The sequence below is a fragment of the Linepithema humile genome, chromosome 7, assembly GCF_040581485.1.
Source record: "Linepithema humile isolate Giens D197 chromosome 7, Lhum_UNIL_v1.0, whole genome shotgun sequence".
NCBI classification, from domain to species: Eukaryota; Metazoa; Arthropoda; class Insecta; order Hymenoptera; family Formicidae; genus Linepithema; species Linepithema humile.
Window position 1 is genome coordinate 10,427,299 of NC_090134.1, and position 12,842 is coordinate 10,440,140.

The following is a 12,842-nucleotide window of genomic DNA, read 5'->3' on the forward strand; positions in this document are numbered from 1 at the left end:
TGTAGATATTTTTTATCAGTATATATTGTTACGCACTTCGACTTATAAAGATATATCGTGATTTTTTTTTACACATATTTATTTCTCCAATGTTTTAACATTTGTTTAATATATAATAATTTTTTAATCTTTTCCCAACACATATAATTTTTATATTAGTAGCATATTTAATTCAACTTCACATTTCTTTATAAGAACGCATATAATAAATTCTCACTCTAATAAATTCAGAGTAGTAATAGTAATACCAGGACGCTTAGGAACGATCATTATTATTATTATCATCATCATTGTTGTTGTCGTTGTTGTTGTTAATAGGCATATGTAGTAATATACGTAGTAAACGTTTACAAATATTGCACAATTCATGCATGATTAAACATACGAATAAGAATCAAGACTGGAAAATCTTATCCTTAAAAATTCGCATTTGATCGTATATAAATTCATACAATAAATTTTATATAAATTTATAAAATAAATTATTATTTATATAATAAATTTATATTCATAAAATAAATTTATATATAATCGTATTAAAATCCCCTTTCATATTTTTAACAAGAAATTATGATTAGTACATGAAAATGTGTAAATCAAGTGTCGCTCAGCGCCATAGCATTACGTTGAAAATTATAATTATAATTATAATTATACAAATAGAACAATATAAAGCTGTAAATGAATATATATAATTGTTATTTTAAGATAGAAAGATGTTATTTTAATATTATAAGAGCACACGTAAGTAACAAGAAAAAATAATTATTCAATTTAATACACAGGATGTCTGAGCAGCTGCATATACTGCTGTTGAATACATAGTTTATAGAAAATATTAATAATAGATAATATTTGTAAGTAAAATTTTTTTTTGTTTTTTTTTGTTTTTTTGTTTTTTTTTGTTTTTTTTGTTTTTTTGTTTTTTTTTTTTGTAAATAATCGTCTTTTTATAAAAGACTTTTATAAAAAGACGATTATTAATAATTAAATATGTTGCCACAACCTATTCTCGTGCGCTAAACATCGCTTTTTTTTTTCTTTTCTTTTTGTTGCATCACATTATACCTTTGTGTATTTCAAAACATACAACAATTAAAAATGCAAATATATATATATATAAAAAAAAAAGAAATTAGTAATTATATTAATGTCAATTACATGGATAAAGCTTGGTTGACTGAAACATTAATGCAATCGACTATCAGAAAGAGAAAGAGAAAATAAGATTGAAAAAAATAAAATTGAAGAAAAACATCCTGCGTATCAAATACAAAGCAGTCCTCACGAATTTCTCAACACATATACATATATATATTAGGGATGCACCGGATACCGGATATGTATCCGGTTATCCTGTATTATCCGGCCTCTGCCGAATAATACTGGATAGCCGGATATTTTCTTTTATCCGGCCGGATACCGAAAATCCAAATGCGACTAATGCGAGTATTGTCGAAGAAATAGCTAATGGACAAGTTGAATTTCAAAGAAAACTTAGTGACAGATCTAAGAAAAAAAGGCAAATATATCAAACTGAACTCAAGAAATATTTAGTATTACCGCTAACAAAAAGGACAGACAATCCCATATCGTGATGGAAAAAACATCATTCTAAATTTCCAAATTAAAAAATCTTGTTTTGAAATATTTAAGTGCTCCACCTTCTTCAGTAAATTCAGAAAGACTATTTAGTTCCGCAGGGAACGTTTACACAGACCATCGAAATAAATTACATCCAGACAATGCAGAAATGCTAATTTTTATAATAAAAAATTTAAATATTTAATTTTTATTTTTAATAACTGTTTAACAATCAAGAGAATTGACAATAAAATATTATTTTAAAGTAAATAACAATATTTTCTTTTCTTTATTTAATTGATAATTAATTCCATTTTTTAAATATTGGAATGTTTCTGCCGGATAATATCCGGTTTATCCGAAAAAATAGTGTCCAGCCGGATTATCCGGTATCCGGTCGCGAGAGTATACGTTTATCCTATATCCGGCTATCCGGTAAAATCACTATCCGGTGCATCCCTAATATATATGTTTTTAAATGTAATACATTATCGTTTCTGGCAATTTCATTTTCAATTTCTCCTGCTCCGCATCCAAATTATTCAAGCGAATGTTGATTCTGTAAATAGAAATATGAGCGCACAATAAATGATCACGATCATAACTGACATTTGATTTATACTATTCGGTTACTTACCCTTGTATCAAAGCTCTTCCACGATAAGCTGCTAAGTGAGCATAGTAAGTCGGCGCAGGATAGCTCACCGATCTTGCACAGCGCGCATACATATGACAAAGATAATATGTCAATTCCTCAATCTCATTTTCGGTATAGTTGGAATCGTTACATATGCATCTGTATTTGGTAGGCCTTGCTGTACCCTGCATTTTTACAATGTATCGTCAATATTTATCGGTATACTTTTACATACATCTCAAAGTAGATTATTATAATCACAATGAATTAATAATGTTATTATTAAAAGAGTTCTCTATCAGATGAATGCCCTTCCAATATGTTGAAATGTATCAAATTAAATATAATCATAAATATACAAATAAATGTATTTTTGTAACTAATAACCTTACCTGAATACTCGCGTGTGAAACTAGATAAAAATCAATATGATTCGGATGTGTGATCTCGGTGTCTACAATTGTACCCGCTTTTACATTTCCATTTCTATCGTCCGAATCTTGCTGGCGTGTAGGGAAGAGACGCACATGATGTCTTTTTTGAACAATTAGACAAGTAATTTCAATATCTTTAGGTGTTTCAAATTTCTTGCACGCACGTCTAATAGCATTTATTTCGAAGTGCATGACTTGCGGGAGCTGCCCTTCACTGACTCCATCTCTAGATATCAAAATATAAATTGTGCAGTTGGAAATGTACAAAGAGAAAAATATACAGGGTGTCAATTAAGTCCCGGGACGGCTGAATATTTTCTCATGTAAGGTATTTTTGAAAAAGGTCAAGGTCATTTCTGAAGTAATTTTCAACGAGGAATTTAACGGTGACCTTCAATTTGACCTTGAGCTTGACCTTCAAGGTCATTTCAAGATTAGGTTAGGTTTTTTAAATAGAAACCCTTATTTTTGAATCTAATAGCTGGTGTCAAGAGCTTTTCAAAACACTATAATGAAGTTATTTTTCATTAAGTACTTTTCGAGTTATGAGGCTTGTAAATTACAGTATTTTGACATAAAATACAAAATATCTTGTAAAACATTCAATTTTTGGGAATCTTACCTTAATACTTTTATGCATAAAATAATAAGACGAATCAATTGGTATAAAGAAAACACATAGTTGCTTTCAAGAAAAAATATGCAGTTGCATGTTGCAAACTACATATTTTTTCTTGAAAGCAACTATGTGTTTTCTTTATACCAATTGATTCGTCTTATTATTTTATGCATAAAAGTATTAAGGTAAGATTCCCAAAAATTGAATGTTTTACAAGATATTTTGTATTTTATGTCAAAATACTGTAATTTACAAGCCTCATAACTCGAAAAGTACTTAATGAAAAATAACTTTATTATAGTGTTTTGAAAAGCTCTTGACACCAGCTATTAGATTTTGGAATCAAAAATAGGGGTTTCTATTTAAAAAACCTAACCTAACCTTGAAATGACCTTGAAGGTCAAGCTCAAAGTCAAATTGAAGGTCACCGTTGAATTCCTCGTTGAAAATTACTTCAGAAATGACCTTGACCTTTTTCAAAAATACCTTATATGAGAAAATATTCAGCCGTCCCGGGACTTAATTGACACCCTGTATATATTTATTATATAAATATAAAAATCTTTATAATATTCATAAGTACAGTCGATTCCGGCTAATAGGATCACCGGTTAATCGGGATAATCACTTAATTGGGCCAAAATGTTACGTTCCGATGTGTCCCAATTAATCAGAATCGACTGTATTTTATTTAGTGCATACATTTCTCTGTACATCTAAGAAAAATATGTATTTTCAAATATACGACATATTCGCATGTCATTTGAGTACCTTATTATTCATACATACCGATAATAGATAATTTTTTTGGGTAGAAACTTCGTTTTGTCCTTGTAGATACATATTTGTGATGTTATTATATCTTCGAGATCTAAAATCATTTCCTCTTTGGGCTGTTGAAGCCTAAGTGCAGCATTGTACTGAAAGGCTTGAATGTCTTGACTTGCAGCAACCTAAATGGCATTTATTCCTCATTAATACATGTTCACGTGAAAGAAAAGTGCTATTTAATAATTGTACTCACCGCTGCTATAGAGGGTATATCGACAGAATCGGGAGAAGGATGAGTCACATCGGCGCCAACAAGCATACAACAGGAATTATTCTGTAGACACATTGGCCTGCGAAAAAAATCAATTTTCATCGAGATTATCATTAAAAAATTCTTATAAAGTAATAAGGCAATAATAAAATTTTATTTACTCACATATTACCGAATATATGATTAATGCCATTTAATTTCGAATTTATTTTTAGAAGAATATTCTTTACTGTTGAAGGATTCATCTTCCTCGTGGTGGTATCATACTTTATGCATTGTGTCAAAATACCTATTTCTAATTCTGTAATCTGTTTTACTTTACCTGAGACATAAATAATTGCACATTGCTCTTTCCCTCTTTTCATATTCAGAATAAAACAATAGAAAAAACACTATCTACTTACTATAAGTTACATCTGTTTGAGCAGGTATAATAACTATTATCAGTTTCAATTTTTTTTCTTTACAATCACGAAAGTATTTTGTAATCTCAGCTGTAGCTCTGTTACTTATCGCCTTGAATTGTGACGTCAAAGCCTCTCCAATCTCCATACCAACGTCCTTAGCTAAGAAAAACGATTTAATATTTAATTTACATAACATAATTCAAAATTGTGATTAATCAATTTTATCAAATTTACGAGTAGCGAAAAACACTAATAACACGTTAATTATAATTTTTTTCCTTTCAAAGCTTAGCAATTAATAAACGTTATATTTTCAGAAATATTCAACAGCAAAAATTTAAATATCCTAATTAAATATGCTTCATATACTTACCAGTGCTTATGACTATTTGTGTCAAATCAAGAAACATCCGGTCATTAGTTCTATCCCCTGAGTCTCGAGTTTTGTCTATGTAATTTCTGCTCAAATCGAGAATAGTCCACAAACGGGGACTTAGATTTTCGGGTTGTATAAATTGATGCAAATGCCATATTCCCTTGATTGGTGTGACTGATGTGGTGTCTTTACCTTTTTTATATTTCAATTGCGGAGGAGGTAAGATTCGAGCATCCACCTCTTTCATGTTTGGACAGACAGATAGATTGAACTCTTGTCTTACTGTGGAACTTTGATTCACATTGAGTTTTTTGAACTAAAAATATGTAACATAATAAATTATGTACAAAACTTAACATCTTAAATGCAATTTTATAAAGTAAAATTTATTTTACCGCATCTTCAATTTTCAGTCTGCGTTCAGGTGCGGATTTCGCTGTTTGTTTAATCATTTTTGTTGTTTGTCCATCATCTAGTTTTCTATTATACGACTGACCAGGCGTAATTATACATAACTGTAAATATTTCAAGGAATTTTTAAGTGATCTTATTTGATTATTTCTAGCAAATACGAAGTGGCTTACGTACTTCAGCGGGTAAAAAGATCTTTTCCTCTCTGTCCTTTGCGCCTGCCCAAAGACAAGGCATTTGAGGATATTTTAACTTATACATTTTGTGCTCCGCAAAATATTTAGTTATTGTGATTATCTCATTATTACATTCGAATTTATGTTGATCAGGGCGTGGGCCTAATCCATTTAAGCGATACGTCCGTTTTGAACGCACTTGGTTGGGTATTTCATAAGTCACTTTTAAACCCTTTAAGAATTTATCAATTTTCTCCATTTCCGGTGAATTTTCTAATCTTATTTCTCCTGGTGTCAGAGGAGTCTGTTGTCTCGAATAACTTGGTTTCGAATAACTTGGTCTGGTCGGATAACCTGAGCTTGAGCCCGACAAACCTTTAAACTCGTTAACCATATCGGTTATTATTTTAGCAACGTTCTCAGGCGAAGGAAACGCTTTATGAGCAACTAAATAAAAAGATATAATATTACATAGAGAAAATATTTAATATAGATATAGTTTATAACGTGAGTCATTGCAAGACTAACACTTATAATTCTGTTCGCCATAAAAACAACGAATGTTTTCACGACAAATGTTAACATGTTAATACTTACCGTCGACATTTAAGTATGCTTTCCAGCCAGGTATGGTCGATGAAAATCCACCGGTCCCTAGAATCAAGCCTTTACCTAAATTAATCTTTTCCTCATCTCTTCTGGATCCGACATCCCAATATATTGATCTTCCAACCTACACAATATAAACATAATATATTTTACATTACGTGTCATAAATATATATATATATATATATATTTACTCTATAGTTTTATATGTATAACTTGTATAACCAAATTCTCATATTGTGACTAAACGAAACAATCGCAAAATAAAAAATTCTTTTCTCGAAATATAAACTTTACAATTATGTTATCTGGTATCGTTACGATTTAAACAGGGAATTAATTTTTTAAGACTCGTTTATTATAATAAAAGAACTAGTATTAATTATGAAACAATTAACTAATTACTACGAAATCATTATTAATTACTTACACAGTTATACGTCACTTCAGCAGCATGGCGCATGATGATATCTAAAACTTGTATACCAGTTTGATCTCTGTCTGCTTCATCGAGACCAGGTCGCAAATTTTTTATCCAGGAAAGATCAATAACAGCTACTTTTTTCAAGGCAATTTTAAATGTCCTCTGCCTATCGGAGTCCTCTTCACGGATTTCAATATCAGTCTCCATCTATGTGGAAAAATTTATAATTAAAAGAATTTATAAAATATTTATTTTGCGACTTATATTCATTCAAAAATTAAATATTTGTCGGTCAAAATTGTTATGGATATAATAAACATAAAAATATACGCACACACACGTATGTATATTACTAATTATGTATTATGTATTACTTACATAATCGTTGAATGGAAGATCATTTGCACTATAAGCGTTCTTCTTTCCGTCATATGCTGGATGTCTTTTGCCAAAATAAGTATTTCTGCATGCATCAAAAACTCTTTTGTGTATTCTTTTTGGAGCATTAGGCGTGATGCTCACATCATAATGTATTGCATTAGTCACAAAATTTTTATTAAATATTACTTCGAACATATTTGTTACAACACGAATTGGTGTTCCTAATGTTCCGCCTTTCATAGGATTTCGCCTTTTTGGTATACATAATTGATATTGTTTCATTGCGGAAGATGTCATTTTTGCTTTTGAAGAAGTCTTTGTTGGTTGTAATGTATCTCTCATGGAAAGTTCAGACATCTAAAAAAAAAAAATATTCTTTACTTTCCAAATTATCATAAATTTATTTTACAAATATGGCTCTTTGAATTAATTAATTAATACAATAACAATAATTATAATTTTATTAAAGCTGATATAGAGACAAAGGCTAGGATTTGATGCTCGCAAATATTGTTTACAAAATAAAGAATACATATTCTTTACTTTCATTATTACTTTCATTAGCAGACATCACTCTATAAGAAATCGAGGATAGAGCAATTAAAAATCTAATATTTAAATCTATTTATCTCATAAATATGTAAACGACATCATATTAATGATTCACTTCAAATGATTCAATCTAAAATATAAGCGTTTTTTTAAAGTTTGTTTTCGAGACATACAAATAAAGACAAATTTACATGAATATCTGGCAAGAGCTAAGTTTCTTGTTCTGATTTTTATAATCCATTAAGGCCTAAATTATCTTATATATTGTTAATGACAAATGTTCCTCAGAGAATCATATATCAATATATAATAAGATTGAGAATGTACCTTGAGCGATTCAGCACTTGTTGATGGCTGTGGTTGTTGTATGTCAGAACTTCTAGTTTGTATTTGCCGAGAGTCACCGGCACCACCTATATCAACTATAAAAAGAATAAAAGTATAACTGTAATCACATGATATGTATATATAAAACAAATTAAAAAAAAAAAATATGTTTTAATACTAATGTTCTATTTCTTTATCTGTATGCATACATATTAAAGAAACAATTTACCTGAGACTTTTTGTTGTTGTTGTTGTGGTTGTGTCCATGCTCCTTGTGGCTGTTGTTGCGGTAGAGATGTTGGCATTTGCTGTTGTTGCTGCTGTGATCGTCCCCATGCTCCTTGTGGCCGTTGTTGCGGTAGAGATGTTGGCGTTTGCTGTTGTTGCTGCTGTGGTCGTGTCCATGCTCCTTGTGGCTGTTGTTGCGGTGGCTGTGTTGGCATCTGCTGCTGTTGTTGCTGTGGTCGTCCCCATGCTCCTTGTGGCCGTTGTTGCGGTAGAGATGTTGGCGTTTGCTGTTGTTGCTGCTGTGGTCGTGTCCATGCTCCTTGTGGCTGTTGTTGCGGTGGCTGTGTTGGCATCTGCTGCTGTTGTTGCTGTGGTCGTATCCATGCTCCTTGTGGCTGTTGTTGTGGTGGTTGTGTTGGCATCTGTTGCTGTTGTTGCGGTGGATGTGTTGGCATCTGCTGCTGTTGTCGCTGTGATCGTACCCATGCTCCTTGTGGCTGTTGTTGCGGTGGATGTGTTGGCATCTGCTGCTGTTGTTGCGGTAGATGTGTTGGCATCTGCTGCTGTTGTTGCGGTGGATGTGTTGGCATTTGCTGCTGTTGTTGCGGTGGCTGTGTTGGCATCTGCTGCTGTTGTTGCGGTGGCTGTGTTGGCATCTGCTGCTGTTGTTGCTGTGGTCGTACCCATGCTCCTTGTGGTTGTTGTTGCGGTGGCTGTATTGGCATCTGCTGCTGTTGTTGCGGTGGAGGTGTTGGCATTTGCTGCTGTTGTTGCGGTGGCTGTGTTGGCACCTGCTGCTGTTGTTGCTGTGGTCGTACCCATGCTCCTTGTGGCCGTTGTTGCGGTGGATGTGTTGGTATTTGCTGTTGTTGTTGCTGTGGTCGTGTCCATGCTCCTTGTGGCTGTTGTTGCTGTGGCTGTGTTGGCATCTGCTGCTGTTGTTGCTGTGGTCGTATCCATGCTCCTTGTGGCTGTTGTTGCGGTGGCTGTGTTGGCATCTTCTGCTGTTGTTGCTGTGGTCGTACCCATGCTCCTTGTGGCCGTTGTTGCGGTGGATGTGCTGGCATTTGCTGTTGTTGCGGTGGATGTGTTGGCATTTGCTGTTGTTGTTGTGATGGTAGTTGTGTTTGTTGCTGTTTTTTGGCCCATGCTCCTTGTAGTTGTGGTGCAGCTTGCTCTTGTGGCCCTTGTTGAGGTTTTTCTACTGATTGTTGTAAGGTCTTTTTCTGTGTTCCTGTTTGTTGTTGTTGCTCTTGTTGAGGCTGTGAGGTTGATGGACTTTGCAATGGCTCATCAGTAGTATCTGAAGTTGATGCACCTTCTTGTTTGTTCTGCTGCTTCTTTTTCTTCCCTATAAATATATGAATAGTTTGAATCAAATCTTAAAATATGTTCTAATTACATAATAATGTAATTGAACGGCTGGAGTTCCGAATGGTCCCTGTGAGCTAGGGCTATAAAATTGCATAACAGGACTGTTTGGAAGGTGAGGAGTCTAGTGTGTGTGGTTTTAACTTCAAGAAATATGCAAAATCTAACCTAACCCTAAATATATATAGCGATTATAAGCCTTGTTTTGCATCTGAAGCACCAGATGATGCGAGTTGAACCTTGCCCTTTTTTATTAATAACTTTTTTTCTGCGCATTTCCCAAAGTTGAAACAACACGCACTAGACTCCTAGTCCTAGCTCACGGGGGCCATTCGGAACTCCACCCTAATTAAACTTCTTGAACAATTTAATCATCACAGTTAAACTCATGTTCTTACATATTGTGGATAAGCATTCTCTTGATTTTGTTGTAAAAAAATAAATGTGGAAATTATACAAATATAGTGATTGTTACATCTTGAGTAAAATTTTTTTAATCTTCTTTTTTCTATTACAATCAGAAGTTATTATTAAAATTTTAAAATATAAAAATTTATTTCTAGAATTAGCATTTTTTCAAAAGTATAGTATACTGCAGTATTTGAATTATCTTTAGCTTATTCTCATATGTTGGACATTTTTCTAAACACATTAAAAATTTTTATTTTAAAACAAATAATTTGAGTAATAGAAAATTAAATTATCGTTATAAAAATGTTCATCTATCGAACGCTTTCGTGAAAATCGAAAACTGCTTTTTTAATGGTTGCATGACCTTTACATACCTTTCTTCGTCATTTTGCCTTAATTCGTATCCGACAACTACCAAAAGATCTTGTATGTCAAATCGGAAAATACCAATTCGGCGACACGTCTACAATCTTCTAATTGCGTCACAATTGAAAAGGTCGAACGTCACGAAACTTTTTCTTTCTTCCAGTACCTGTAAAATACGGTTGAAATATACTATTGAAAGTGGCAGTTGAATGTCCTTCTGATGTCTCGAACAATCTTCGAATGTGACTTGGATAAACTGACACACCTTAATATTACTGGTATAACGGTGTCGCTGTATAATACAACGGGGAGTCCTTTAATGCTAGAAGAAAGGCCTGGGAAGGCCGGATCTACAATAGGTGTAGTAAGCTTTAAGCCGTAAGAAATTGACCAATCACAGTCGATTATTCTTCTGTGATTTGTCTGTGATGGAGGATTCACACTGCGTTCGATGTCCGACGTATGACGTCGGATATCCAATAATAGAGCTTGTTTTCTAGAAATTTTAGCTAAAAGGTCTGTTCTTTATAGCTGAACTGGCTGTACTAGTTCAGAGTTTATCTTTTTCCCTCCACATTGGAAGGAGAAAGATAAACTCTGAACTAGTGCAGCCAGTTCAGCTATAAAAAACAGACCTAAAGATATTTTATCCTCTAGAAAACAAGCTCTATTATTGGATATTGGACGTCATACGTCGGACATCGAACGCAGTGTAAATCCTCCAAAAGATTGTTTTATGTTGGAGGATTCACACTGGGCGCGTTCAGAAAACACAACAGTTGTGTGAACGCTCATCGCCATTGAAGTATTCTATGGTCGGCGTCACATAGAACCCGTAATCCGTAATCCGCACCGGAAGTCCGCAAAAGTTACTAGGGATTGCGTCCGTAACGTTACGTGTGTTTTTTCTCCTTGTGTCCCATGGAGCCGTAAATATACACGTAACGGTATTACTATTTTTTATTTAACAGATTATAATTGTTTATTTGTATTTATTCATAAGAAAACTACAGAATATATTATAATTTTAACAAAAATTTTAATTAAATTGTCAAATTTAGTTAAATAAATAAAATTAAAAAAAGCATTACTAGTAATAACTAGTAACTTTTAGTAACTTTTACGGAAATTTCATGGAATTACGGCTCCATGGGACACAAGGAGATAAAACACACGTAACGTTACGGACGCAATCCCTAGTAACTTTTGCGGACTTTCGGTGCGGATTACGGATTACGGGTTTTATGTGACGCCGGCCTAACTCTTGCGGACTTCCGGTGCGAATTACGGATTACGGGTATACACACTGTATGTGACGACACCCTAAATCCTCCATATAAAACAATCTCTCCTATTGGATATCGGACATTGTACGTCGAAATCGGACCCAGTGTGAATCCAGCAAGTGTGAATCCAGCATTATTCACACTGAACGCGTCGCGTCTCTCACATATGTGAGAGAGAAAACAATACATATGAAATTCCTTTCTCTTTCTAAATTCTCAACACTTCGAACGACATAAGCAGTCTAGTACTTATTACGTTTATGTAAGAAGCGTTATACGCAGTGAGCGACACATGCATTGGTCGATAAAGAAAAATATACACACGAAAATATGGGGACGTTACACTATCAAGAAAAATATCTGTGCCTTATTTATGGCCGCGGTTTATGCTTTGGTCTTAATCTTAATCTTAAGAGTTGATAACGTAGAATGCCATAAGGGCGTTTATACTTCCCTAGTCTTATAGCGTTTTCGATTATACAGGATTTGAACGACCCAGGGTTGGTTAATGACGTCATTGCAACCTCTCCACCAATGAAAGACTTGCATTTATAGTAAAATAGTGATTGATCAACCCTGGGTCGTTCAAATCCTGTATAATCGAAAACGCTATTAGTCTTAATCTTAATCTTGGAAAGATCCCATCTTTTAACTTTAGTCCCTAATGTCCTAAGGCCGGGCCAATGAGGTAAGTCTGACGTCCGACGCAGCACGAAACCGCGCGAAATAATGGTTTTCGATCCGTGTATATTTAAAAAATTGTTTCTGATCGTATTCAATATTCAGCATATCTTTCATTAAAGAAAAGAAATGACCAGTTTCGTGTCTTTTTCGATTCAGTGGCCGAACAGCGTATCTCCGTGGTTTTCTTTTATTTTTTTTTTATTTCTTAATAATACACATGCTGCATAGGCACTTGATAACAAAAGTGCCATTCCAAACATTAAAGTTTTTTGCCGCTGACGATTCATTTTAACATTCACTATAATTTGCAGCACCGGGATCTATTACAATTTGTGGTTAGGTTAGGTTAGGTTAGGTTTTGTTACATTTGCACATGCGTAGTCCGAATTTCCAGGGAAGCATAAACGAGTCCTTAAGATTAAGTTAAGACTAAAAGCCGGAGCACAGACTTTTACATAAAGCATAACGCATAAGCATAAGGAAATTGATTGGTCTATATATAAGCATAAGCAAATGCA

At 33.5% G+C, this 12,842-nt stretch overlaps 1 protein-coding gene across 1 annotated transcript; it reads right to left on the reverse strand.

Moving 5' to 3' along the window:
- Positions 1-977: 977 nt before the first annotated feature.
- On the reverse strand, positions 978-10,741 carry LOC105677214 (protein argonaute-2). The gene is made up of 17 exons (XM_012375661.2): positions 10,620-10,741; positions 10,363-10,520; positions 8,208-9,557; positions 7,979-8,073; positions 7,097-7,456; positions 6,725-6,925; positions 6,284-6,419; positions 5,688-6,133; positions 5,495-5,614; positions 5,097-5,415; positions 4,721-4,882; positions 4,482-4,638; positions 4,299-4,395; positions 4,064-4,227; positions 2,614-2,881; positions 2,222-2,406; positions 978-2,143 (listed from the first exon to the last, which is right to left on the reverse strand). The coding sequence occupies exons 2-17, from the start codon at positions 10,373-10,375 to the stop codon at positions 2,059-2,061; spliced, it is 4,158 nt and encodes a 1,385-aa protein (XP_012231084.2). The 5' UTR covers positions 10,376-10,520; positions 10,620-10,741; the 3' UTR covers positions 978-2,058.
- Between the last annotated feature and the right edge of the window lie 2,101 nt (positions 10,742-12,842).

Excerpts from the sequence above, each read along its gene's own strand:
- LOC105677214 (XM_012375661.2), bottom strand. Across the intron at positions 5,615-5,687 it reads AGATCTTTTTACCCGCTGAA|TTATGTATAATTACGCCTGG; the intron begins GTACGTAAGCCA and ends AAATATTTACAG. Across the intron at positions 5,416-5,494 it reads GACTGAAAATTGAAGATGCG|TTCAAAAAACTCAATGTGAA; the intron begins GTAAAATAAATT and ends ACATATTTTTAG.